This window comes from Anguilla rostrata, chromosome 8 (assembly GCF_018555375.3).
Source record: "Anguilla rostrata isolate EN2019 chromosome 8, ASM1855537v3, whole genome shotgun sequence".
Classification (NCBI taxonomy): Eukaryota; Metazoa; Chordata; class Actinopteri; order Anguilliformes; family Anguillidae; genus Anguilla; species Anguilla rostrata.
The window spans coordinates 37,404,521-37,417,300 of NC_057940.1; the positions used below are offsets into that span (position 1 = coordinate 37,404,521).

The 12,780-nt window shown below is 39.7% G+C and overlaps 1 protein-coding gene across 3 annotated transcripts in view; it reads left to right on the forward strand.

Annotated features, from left to right (window-relative positions):
• spire1a (spire-type actin nucleation factor 1a) overlaps positions 1-6,166 on the forward strand; it is a 46,628-nt gene extending 40,462 nt beyond the window's left edge. For 2 of the 3 annotated variants that reach the window (XM_064348117.1, XM_064348120.1), the window contains 6 exons: positions 1,395-1,421; positions 2,889-3,026; positions 3,250-3,320; positions 3,469-3,496; positions 3,806-3,948; positions 4,306-6,166. In XM_064348117.1, the coding sequence (XP_064204187.1) occupies positions 1,395-1,421; positions 2,889-3,026; positions 3,250-3,320; positions 3,469-3,496; positions 3,806-3,948; positions 4,306-4,546 (648 nt within the window). In that variant the 3' untranslated portion in view covers positions 4,547-6,166. The remainder of the gene's footprint in view (positions 1-1,394; positions 1,422-2,888; positions 3,027-3,249; positions 3,321-3,468; positions 3,497-3,805; positions 3,949-4,305) is intronic. The other variant, XM_064348118.1, reaches the window with a different exon arrangement.
• Positions 6,167-12,780: the final 6,614 nt, after the last annotated feature.

The following is a 12,780-nucleotide window of genomic DNA, read 5'->3' on the forward strand; positions in this document are numbered from 1 at the left end:
ACGTACGGTAGGGTACCCCATTGGGGGAACGCCACCCCAAAGCACTGCTGTTCCTGACCTAACCTGGATTTCGGCTGGTGCAAAAAAATTAAAAAGTAAAAAAATGACTTAAATCTATCAGAAAATCAGCCAATGAGCAATAACACTTCTACTGTGCTGTAAGTAATAATCTTTGTAAATAATGCACTTGGGCTGATGTTTGAAACTGATTATAAAGCGCGAGGGAATAACAAATGTTTTTTTTTACCATGTGTTCATCATAATACCTGTTCTTTGACAAAGGCATGCGTCATAATCTCTTACCTGTTCCATGGACATTAAAGGGAATCCAGTATTTTGACCTGATTAAATGTCCCTCCTGCCCATTCCTAGCCACATTATCCCATCCTCTCTGAGATGGCTGGGCATGTTGGCTCAGGCTGTTCTCATTCAGAGACTGTGACTTTATTGAATCTGTGGGAACAAAATTGCTTCTTCAACTGGGGGAATTATGAGTTATGTAACTGTGTTCCTCTGATTGTGACCTGGTCTATACCCCTACTGCAGTACAGCACTGTTCTGTCTCTGTTTTTGCTGTAGAGATTTTAGAGTTCCTCCTTTGTTTTATTAAAAGTGTGGACTCTCCTTTGATGCACTTGATCATGAGCCATGGTCTGTTTAACACCTTTTTGACTGCCCAATACTACAGAAGGGTTAACTCTGATTAGATGAGAGGTGTATCGAGTTGGGATGAGCTAATGTAGCAGAAACCCAAAAATCCCTGACCAATGCCTAAGCCAATGCTCAAAATGTTTGGACAGGCTTATGGATATGGTGAGGTGCTCTAAATTTGGAGGACATATAGGAGATTGATTTGAAATTAAAATATTTCAAATGTTCTCTGTGTTGGTGTGACTCTGGAGTAGCAGACTCCAGTCCTGGAGAGCCACATTATCTGCTGGTTTTTGGCATATTTCAGCAGTTAATTTATCAGCGAGTCTACACATGGCCTTAATCCACAGACCCTCTAGGGCAGTGGTAACCAACTGGACATCTGCCATCCTGTAGGTTTTCACTCCCACCCTAGCAAAGCGCACCTCATTCAACAGCTAGAGATCTTGTTCAGCTGCTAATTAGTAGAATCAGGTGTGCCAAATTAGGGTTGGAATGAAAACCTACAGGATGGTAGATCTCCAGAAACAGGGTTGGTTACCTCTGCTCTAGGGTTTGACAACTCCCTGGTGTAATAATTTAGAATGAATAGCAATGGCAACAATGACAGTGTTTGATTTTGGGGTGCAGTGTGCCCCCTACAGCCACAGCTGAAAGCAGTGAATCTGCTGGTGGGTTTTGGGAAAGTGTTCAGGGCCCATGACTGCACACAGCTCACCCGTTTTGTTTCCTTCAATGATCAGGTTTCCGTGGACCCCAGCCCCAAGTCGGTAGGTTTTATATGACCATGCCTCCATTTAGATGCTAGCCGTGGTTGAAGGTTACCCCTGCAACACTGAGCCTACCTTGCAGTCTAGCTCTGGGTGATTGAGAACATATTTGCCAATGCACACTTCATCCAGCACTGAGAATTTCTGAATTGGTCACCCCATTTTCATACTTCTATATGCATTAATTTTTATCAAATTGACAGCCCTGCTCTCCTGTTAAAGGGGAATATTGGCAATTATGTCATGGGGAGACACACTGGGGACTGTACAAACCATGTCTTATGCTTGTTATTTGCTCAATGTTTTACATTTTGAATGGAAAAACCTGTCCTTGTTTAAGAATATTGCTCAGTTTTACAGTGGATGTAAAGGTTCAGTACAGGTGCATGTATGTTGCTTGCATCTTCATAAGATGGCCTTGTTCGGTGTGATGAGAGCTGGTCTTGTAATTGGGGGGAACTGACTTGAATCCCTGTTGACTGCTCTTTTACAAACATTAAGACACATAACCAAGGCTACTTATGGTTCTGTCAAATGGTATTTTGAAGTGCATGTAATAGTACTATGCGTGCAGTACAGTATGTTGATTAAAACCTCTGTACAACAGACTGAGCAATATTTGCAGTGGGTTTATGAAACATGGTTCAGTGTTCACACATGGTATTGTACAGTGTGTAGTGTCTGTCAGTGTGTCGCTGTGTCTTTCAATGTGTGGTTGTGTGTTGCTACTGTGCTTGTCAAAGTCCTTATGAATGTGGTGCATTGTGAAATAGGACCTTTTCAGTGTGTTGTCTGTGTGGTGGTAGATGGCTGCTCTTAAGGGAAGAATGCATCAAAAACAGCCTTGCCTGAAGTCACATCTGGTAGCCTGCAGGGGGTGCTGTGGACCAATTTCTCCAACCTGCAATCATGACATGTATTAAGCAGCATAACTAGGCTGGATTGCACTTATACACCATAAGTGCAGCTCAAGGAAGTTATAGAAATGGACATTTAATAAAGTTGCAAGTTTGAATCCTGTGAAGGGCACTGCTTTTACCTTAGGCAAGGCAGTAACTAGTAGCCATCTTTATGTTCAGCTGTTTAAATTACCAGTATGTAATTTAAAAACCTTGGACAGTCAAAATCATATATGTAGAATCAAGTAATATATACATAGTTATTTTGTGGCATAGTGACACTTTAATACAAGAAAAAAAATGGTAAAGGGTCTTTAAATTGTCCTGGTATAGGGCATAATTTATGTTATTATATTAATTGATTCTTTTCGTCGCTCACTCAGGAAAAGGTCCGACTGCAGTGTAATCTTTTTTTATGAAATGTCCTGTGTAATGGACACATTGAGCATGCTCAGTAGCTGCGTTTGGAGAGATTGGTTCTGCATCGTTGTGGGCCTCCGTGATGGGTGCTGTGCTATGGAGCGGTGTTGTGCTGAGGAGGCATAGTAACAGGCATGTGTTTTGGCAGGAGGAGTTCTGCTACCCCGTGGAGTGTCTGGCGCTGACGGTGGAAGAGGTGATGCACATCAGGCAGGTGCTGGTCAAAGCCGAGCTGGAGAAGTTCCAGCAGTATAAGGACGTCTACAGCGCGCTCAAGAAAGGAAAGGTATCCGTGGAGACCAACTCTACCGACTGTAATATGCATCACTGTAATGCTCTTAATTACTGTATACTATTAATGCCAGTCAGAAAAGTCAATATTCAATTAAATGTGACTTAGTAGTGCATTAAGTTAATGGGGCCACAGTAGTGTGTGTGTTAGAATAGAGGCGCAGTAGTTTATGAGAATGAAGGGATGTAGTTTGACTCTGCTCTCTCTTTCCTCGAAGCTGTGTTTCTGCTGCCGTACAAAGAGGTTCTCCCTTTTCACCTGGTCCTACACCTGCCAGTTCTGTAAAAGGTAAAGAACGCAGACATGCGCAGAGACACGCACACTGACAGCATACACTTTTGAAGTTTTATCACCACCAGTAGTGTTTTTTTTTTTGGCTGAGCAGTGAATGAAGAATGTGCTGTGATTGACTGTGTTCCTTATTTTCTCTATGCAGATGTGTGTGCTCACAGTGTTGTACAAAGGTAAGTGAGGTCCCTGACTACACTAACAATCAACACTCCATTTCATTTGAATTATATTAAAGTTGATTTACTTTTTGGCGTTTTCTTTATATCATTTCTTTTTTGGTGCATGTTTTTGATTGGTCCATCAAATGTACACTAAAACACAAATGGCAATCTATTTAATCCTGATTTACTTTGCAGGCACCTGTATTCACAGCCAATTTAAGTTGAACTGTATTCATTTGCACTGATATCCGTTGCTATCGTATGCATTGAGGCAAGTCTGGTTAAGGCTGTTTCCTTACCTGCTGCACTGCATTGTTGCAGATGAGGCTGCCCTCTATGCCCCTTGGCAGCCTACCCATCTTCTCCCTGGGGTCTGGCACCCTGCCCAAGGAGGAGGCCCCAGCCCTGCCTGAGAAGGCCTCCAGCAGCCCCCAGCACCTGGGCCTGCAGCGCACTGGATCCAGGTACAGGACCCTCATGACCCGATCTCCTGGGAGCACACAGCTCCTGTGGTGAATGTGCAAGTGCAGTTCAGATACATGCACTAATATTGGGAATCTGGGCAATTATTTATACACCGTTTAGTCTGTGAATGTTGTTTGTTGTGTATTTTGTGTACAACTGCTGTTGAGATACATGCACCAATATTGGGAATCTGGGCAATTATTTACACACCGTGATTTGTATATACATTTTGTTGTATATTTTTCCCCTGGTCTGTTTATGAAATATCTTATTGCATGTAATTGAGACTTCCTGGTTAATACTGTAAAGATCAAATGAATGACGTCCCTTAATATTGACCTGCACTTCCTCCCCAGGTTGTCCAGGCTCGGGGAGAGGGCGTCCCGGGATGAACTCCCCTTGGACCTGACGGGGGACTGGAGCACCATGGAGGTGTGCGTGGACTGCAAGAAGTTCATCACGGAGATCATCTCCTCCAGCAAGCGCAGCATGGCCACCAAGCGCAAACGGGCGATGCGCAAGACCCAGTCCTTCCGCACTTCCTCCCCCAAATCCTCCAACTACCGGCCGTCCGAGCGCACCATCAATGAGGCGTGAGCCCCGCGCCTCCTCTCGTCCCCGCGCCCTGCATGCCAGCGGCTGCCCCTTTTTCCCTCGCCCCCTCCCCCCCCGAATGCCCCTCACGTGGCCAACTCTGCGGGTCCCCCTGAGGAGATGCGGTGCTGACGATGTTTTCTGCTATCGTTTAGTTTTGACTGCGTTTGTGATGTCACGGGGGCCCGTGGTTGTGCTGTGATCATCCGGCCACGTTCAGTACGGCAGCAGTAAGCCTGAAAGTGGAATGTTCTGTATGTTCGTGCTGGCTGTCACTGAGCACCTCTTCTTCCAGACAAAAGAATGATAAAATGCCCGTGTTGTAAATATTGTATTTAGGACATTCCTGTCACTGCACAACCACACTCCCTAGCATACACTTCCAGGCTGAGGAAACCCCTCTTTGTGCATGGTACGGCCTGCACCCTTTTCTCAGGAAATTTAATTTAGTCCAGCTTTAGGCCTAAGGCATTTGCTCCTCACTGCCCACCAACAGGATGCCGAATGAATGCATTCCAATGAAGCAGTCTCTAATCATTTTTTTTGTGTCCCTACTAAATCAATGCGGAGGAGTAAGAAACGAAAGAGTTGTACCAGACACTTTAAAAAGTGTTGCTACTCTGAATTGACAGCTGCAAAAGCTACCAAAAAGTACTGTTCGCCACCAGTCCTGAAACTAAAGGTGTGTCGTGTGATAGAATGATCAGTGCGTAGCTATATGAGAACAGAGCGATCGGCCCAGGATTGAGCTGTGAATTAGAGGTTAGCTTCCGTTACCATCCCACTCTCAGGGAGCTCTTGGGGACTGTACCTTGAGACATGAATTTGTTCTGTTTTAAAACCTTTTAGACCTGTTGGATATAAGCGGAGGTGCAGACCCGGTCTTGCCAACCGTTTAAATCAAGAACGCGCTCCATCGCTTTTGATTTGGCGATGGTTTTGAAATTTAGAACCTTCTATTTTCTGTTACAGTTCAATGCACTGGACACATGGTGTTACTTAATTTTTATTTTTCATCCTATTCTCCATCAGTGGGCCATCCGCAGGCATTATTCTCACTCATCTGTTGTGCAGGTATAGTTGTGTGTTACAGTTTATATTTTGGGTGGATGGATGGGGTAAAGATCTTTTGTAAATACAAGGTTTTCCTAGTGCCAAGTTTTTTTTTTCTTCTTTTCTTTCTTTTTTTGGGTGGGGTATAATTCCACCCTGGTGTAAATATGGTTATATTTGTAATGATGTTTCTTACGATCCCAAAGGGGGAATCTCGATTGGATCCTTGATTGGAGACATTTATAGAGGACTAAATGGTATTTTCCCACTGTTTTGATGTATCAAGGTTTATTTAAAAAATAACCATGTGTAAAAATTATTATTATTATTGCTTTAATAGATTTTCTGAATTAATAATAACCATATACTTATGTTATTTTTAAGTTATATAACATTTTTTGTACATACAAGCACTGGAATAGCACTTTTGCAATTTTTTTGTTTTAACTTTATTTTTCTGGTTTCTGTTGAACCGCATTATTTGGTGTTTTACTGTTATACTTCAAAAAGGACCATGTGACCTTGGTTTGGAGGTTTGCTCATCATGGTACACACTAGGGGAGTTCATGTAATGAAAGTTCTCATTCAGGCCAAAGGGGGCGAAATGATTATTAATTGATGAGAACCAAAAAAGCATTTCAGCTGTTGGAACAAAATGCTTTGTTTTCAGTCCTCTTTAAATTCAGCTCAAACTCTTCATAAAAATAATTAAAAGGCTGAAACACACACACACACACACACACTCAGAACATGAATTTAATGTTATATGAAATGCAGTAAGTTGTAAAAATACTTTATTTATGTTTGAGTCCAACAAATAGTAGAATTTATGTGGCAGTCTAACAAGTTCAGCTCAAAGTTGTTGAGATAAGAATTCACTATGTCTGGAAGTGTTTCCCTCATTTATTTCGGCTTGGGGACTCATTTTAACTGTTAAATACTACTACTCCCATATTATCAAGTCTTTTAAGAAGTAGAAATGAAGGAAGCAGATCCATTGTTGTTTTACATCCAGTACCTTTAACATGGGATTATTTTTCTCCTAAATAAAATATATGTATATCACATTATTAAATTATTTATTTTCTGTCAGTACTGTCTCTGAACATGCAACAGTTAAAACATATTTCGTCAATTACCTTTGTTTTCATTTTTCACAGGAAGTGGGCGCTTGGTTTGCAATTTGTTTGGTTCCTCCCATAAATGAATGTCTGCCATTTTGGGTTTATCAGCCTGTTATACATTGGCATTGTTAATCCTGCATCAGGATTTGTAAAAAAAACATATGTAGGGAATTGTTTTATGTAAGCATTAACAGTGATGTGGGTAGTTTTGAATGTGGGCTTTTTTTTGTATATTACTTGTTCAATAATGGCAACATTAGAATGGTACAGTCAAATTTTGAAAGTGATGCTGAAATGATGGAGATTTTAAATGTTTGTAAATACAGACAGAGGAGAGGAGTGCTCTTTAGTTGTATTTCAAATTTTAAAATTTGAACAACCCATAGATGTTTTTCTTCTTCCTCCCGAAAATATATATATATATTTTTGTCATATTTTAAAATCTCTCTGAATTCATATTGGCTGTGCAGATGGATGCAAAGTACTTTTTGTTTTGTATGAAAAGTTTGCTTCAGTTTTTTCCTCTCTTTTTTTTTTTCTTTGCTTTATGACCACAGTGTGGCTGCTTTGGCTCTTAAGGTTATGCTTCTGATGCTTTGCAGCATGGTCATGTGGTCAGACTGCAAACAGAAAAAAAAAAACCCAACACAGCTGAAGTGTGCTTACATGCTGTACAGTTTGGCCAATGACTTCAAGCCTCTGGTTTAAAAATGCCTTTTTAAATGTGTAAATTAGTTGATTGGTTACTGGTTGCCTTGGTGATCTGAGTGCGCATGTGTGAAAGCCCTCGTCACGCTGTGGGGCGGGGTGTATTTGGTCGGAGGTGTGCCCTCGCATTAACGATTTGACTGCTCTTCCCGTAACAGTCTCAAACAGCTCACCCTTCTGCTGTTCCTAAAGTGTTCCTCTCCATTATTCAAAACTATTTAAAAAGTAACTGCCAAGTCCATGTCACAAAGCCTCTCATTTTGCCTTAAGCTGCACTGCCAATGTCTGTATTTCCACCACTCTGCCTTGGCTCTTTGGCAGATTGCATTACTTATGTGACTGCATTGGTGAGTTACAGTTACAGTCTATTTGAAATGCATTCATTGGTGTTTGTGTTCATAAAAGACGTTTCTGTACAGACGTGTCTATACATGTTGCATAAAAACATTCAATCAGAAGCTCCCAACACATGGCTGTCCAAACCTAACACATTCAGTTTTCCAGGAATTTAATACCCAGGGATTTTCCTAATAAAAAGCCATTACTGAGGAAATCTATGAACAGCAGGATTGATGATTCGTGAAGCAGTAAACGCTAGCTTAAATTTACCATTTTTTTTACCGTGTTAATTTATTTTCTTTTTTTTGCATTACACTTACGCTGGCTTATAGAAAATTCGTAAGAATCTCTGTGTGCTTGTTAAGAAGCCCTTTGTTCCTCTTTAGCAAGGCAGTGATCCGTTTCACCATGTTATGCTTTCATAATAGGTTCACAGGTGGATGTCTTATTCTCTTGTGCTGTACATGTACAAAATGTGTCAGTTACTGGGAAAATAAGAGTGAGCGGCACAATGATTTCCAAAACTCCTCCTCACCCCCACCCCTCCCCGCCCTCGTGTGGCTGCATTGTGCATGGACCACTGTGTGACTTGTAACTTTAAACCATAGAGCTGTTCATGAAGAAATGTTAATAAAATTGAAATGTGATGCAATGTTCTCAAAATGTCTTGTGCATTCCTTTACCTCAGATATGAAATGGGCCATCACTTTGAGCCCCTTCCGAGCTCACCTTGCTTTACCTTCAGTGCCTGCCAAGGTCAAATGAGTGCTCGGTGTACCCTGCATGCTACATGTTCCACATTACCTCTGACGCTGTCCCACAAAGATGGCTTGCTACGATTTAAACCGAAATGGGTGAAAATGATTTTTAATCATAACTAAATAATCCACTTTCAGGATCTGGAATTTTACTCCAAGTATTGCATAAGCTTGTCCTCTGCAGACTTGTTCTTGTTGCTGTTGTGGTTTAACCTAATTCAGACTGTGCAAATGTAATTTCTGGTGCAAATCAAAAAATTATGAAGCGCACAAAAACTTAACTATTGCAGGTATAACATGGCTGTACATGTTCTGTATGGTTAGAAATCTCATATTAAAATGGTGGTTATGCAACATCAACAGTCATCACTTTGTCATCACTCCTGCTCTAGTGATCTGTTCAGTAGGATTAATGCCTCATTGCAAAGGACTCCATTGTGAGCAGTGTGCCAGAGACCTCTAGTGGTTTCAGTAAAAAAAAAAGCCTACTGTATTTGGTGACTGTACTGACTACAAGGGAAGTGTATGAATCAAACTCTTCATTTGATTTCCTTTCTATTAGCATCTACAATTTTGAAATTCAGTTTTTAGAGTGATTTACTTTTCCTTATTTATGAATGTGTTCATTAGGGAAGCAGGATGATATTTGGTCATATCAGCACTGGTTGATAACAACTTAAAACTGACTTATCGGTATCTGCCAATTAACTAATATTATGGGCAATATGATGGTGTAGCATGCCTGTGCCAGGGAGGCGATGCAATTTATGTGCCTCTGATACTGTAAATTAAGTGAAACCTCTTTCATGAATCTCTTTTCTTTTTAATGAAGAATTTTTACCAGCCAAACTCACAAAGCCAAGCTCGCATTTACAGCACGGCTATAAATTCCGTGTACTGGTTGCTATGGCAATAAAGTATTGAATTTTTAATCTGGAATCTTAATCCTTGTACCTCAAGGACCCAGTTTTTGCACCCTTGGCCTCTGCTTTATTGACTTTTGAAAATTGCTTTGATAGGATCACTAGAGAATTAAGACGGCCAGTGTCATGCTCAAGAATTAAATGAAGTCAGAATGCCTAATTCTGAACTCATTAATCCAGAATGAGAAAATGGATTTCTGGAAACATCATTAAACCTCTGATTGCCTCCTTCAGGACCACAAAGTTTTAAAGTAAGATAGTGGATTAACCACACTGTCATCAGTGGAAAGCCTAGTTAGATTATATGGACTCAGTGCTAACCTGAGGTTGTTTTAATAACCTGTGAAAGACCACGAAAAATCAACTGCTTGACTGGAGTTAGCAATCAAAACAAAACAACGAGAGAGGAAAAAAAAAATTCCCCCCAAATTTTTTTTTAAATCAAACCGTTTCATTAAAAAAATTAAATGAATGTTTGTGAAAGGAAAATTTGAAGTATTGAATTGCTCATGGAATAGGGCAACATTTGTTATCAGATAAACAGATGTGTTGTCTATTAGTGGCATCTGCTGTGGGCATTCAGAAAGTCAAAGCAGTCTCTATATTGTTCAATTCAAATACCAGTAGTGGTTTGAACCACTACTGGTAACTTTGGCTTGAAAAATTCAGAAAGTTGGTCACTTTTGTCACTGTTGGTCACAAGCATAGGGGAAATTTGTTTCTTCCCCATTTTCTGTTGCAGTTTCTGGGAAACCATGTTATTTCACATTATCATAAAACACTGCTGTAGCAATGTTGACAATGTAGGATCTTGTGGAATGAACCACTATGTGTTCCAATGGAAATTAATATTTGTATGCCAAACTGCATGTATCATGAGTTTAGCCATCTCACTGAGCAGTTTTTGGTAGCATAAGGACAGAAATGTTTTATTTTTTTCTATTTTTTTTGTTCTCCTCTCTTATAGATTGTCACTCATGGGAATATAGTATCTATCTGTACTGCCTATTTCTCCAGGGAAGTTTCCATATTCATAGAACTCTACAGAGTTAAACATAACCACAGTAGCTATAATTTCACTATTGGAAAGCAGACTTAAAATCCAAACTAATCTGTTTTAGAGAAATTGTTAACTTTCAGAAATGCAGTTTTCATTAGCACAATTTAAAAGAGAAATATAGTCCAAGGCTCAGTTTAATCTGTGTCTGGGAAACTACCACTTACTGTTTGTGGTGCCAGTGAATCATCAAGGGACTCATTTAATGCTATTTAAATCCCATCAGAAAAATGCTTTCCATTTTCTGCCACTGGTGTGATTGCATGTACTGCACATTTTATCCAGTAGGCGGTGCTGGCACCATTTTCAATTCCACATGCATAGGTTTTGGTGCAGCAAAGACACAAATTTAATCTGAAAATCATTCAGTCTTGCATAGAATATTGACAATTATCTAAACAAATGATCTTATATCAAAATGTCCATTGAGATTTTAGAAATTCTGTCGCTTAGGGTTTCCTGTTATTTTCTTTATTACAATATCTCTTAGGAGTGTGTTTATTTTTTAATCACACTTTAATGTGCTGTCTTCTTTCATTAGTCTAAATTTCTTATCAAACAGTTGTAGGCCAGTCACACAGTGTGTGACCTTTTAAACCTGCTTCAGTCTTCAGAAGAATGCCCTTGAACGAAGCAATAACAACATGGCACTGCATGGCACAATATATTGCTTAAATATTTAATGTAACCACAGGCTCTCTTCGGGTACTTCAAAGGCTTCAATTCACTTTGACAATAACCTTTTTTACAGCACAGTCAAACGTACAGTACAACTATGAAGAACAAAAATGTGTTTTACAAAACTGTTGGATAACATAACAAAAGTATAAAAGTTGAACATAAAATTACATACAAGAGTTTCACATATTCAATATTGCCAAGCATTTAGATGGCCACCCTTGATTTTATAAAGAACACAACAAAATTATTCAGAAAAGGATATTTTTCCCAGGACCAACTGAACAAATCTAGTGACATGGATGGATGGTGGGGACTGATTAAATATTTCCAAGAAATCTCCAAATGATTTTTAAAACTTCATGTTTACATGTCTACATTTGGATACTTTGAATCCTCCAATTGACATATTCCAAGTGAACTTAAGGGGCCTCAAATATAACAATTTCAGTGTGATTTCAGTTGACCTACGTACCATATGTAAATCTATGCTATTTCTTAACAATGACTTCATTCTTTCCTGTAAGGCAATTGAGTTATTGGCATACAGTATTGTGCATAAGTTAGACTGCCCTTTCATTAATTCAATTTCCATCAAATCAGCCATTCATTGATACATTTTATACATTTTACATTTTTTCAAATACATTTGTTTCAGTGTCAGGCCATAAAAACATATATTTAACAATTTTAAAAATATAAAAATTACAGAAAAGCCTCCAGCACTACATGCAGTACCAAATCTACCAGCATTTATCCACTCTTTCTTTTGTGCACCCTTCTACCACTTAAAGTCTTCCATCTTTAGCATGTAGCATGTCCTCCCAACAAAGGTTGTTACCAGAAGTGTCAGTGACATTACGATAGAACCCTTTGTCTTCAAAAGTAACATTAAAACAAACAACTAACCAAATACACCTTAGCTGCCTTGCAGAATTCTGAGAGAGAATAAGTGCATCTTAACAGATCTGGAGTATCTGAACAAGTCTGAAGTGATGTGTAGCTGTCAAAAAGCCACTACTGAGAAAAGGAAATAAACAGAAGAGAAGAAAATTTGCACTATTGCACCGAAACTGGACACCTGAGATGTAGCGTACGTTTTTATGGCCCGATGAGTCTAAATTAGAGATTTTAGGAAGTATGAGAAGGTAATATGTAGGCAGCTGAAACAGTGAAAGACTCTCAGAACCATGTGTACAACCATCAGTTAAGCATGGCGGAGGATTAGTGCAAGTCTGGGGATGAATAACAACATCTGGAGTTGGTGATTTAGTTTTGACCGAAGGCATCATGAATGCTGATGAAAACAAACAAATCGTAGCACATCCATTGGTATGTGCAATACCGACTGGACAACGTTTGATTTGGAGCAAGCACACTGCTAAAAAGATCAAGCTGCTGGTGTTCTAAGAGAGTCCAGAGCTCAACATCACTGACTATGTTTGGGATTAATGGATCAATAGAGGCATGCAATCAGCTTCAAACTGAACTTAGGAGGCGTTTACAAGAAGCATGGAAACATATCCCTGCAGATCTCTTTGAAAAGCTCAAAGCAACTCTCCCGAAAAGAGTGGAAGCTGTAATAAAGGCGAAGTTG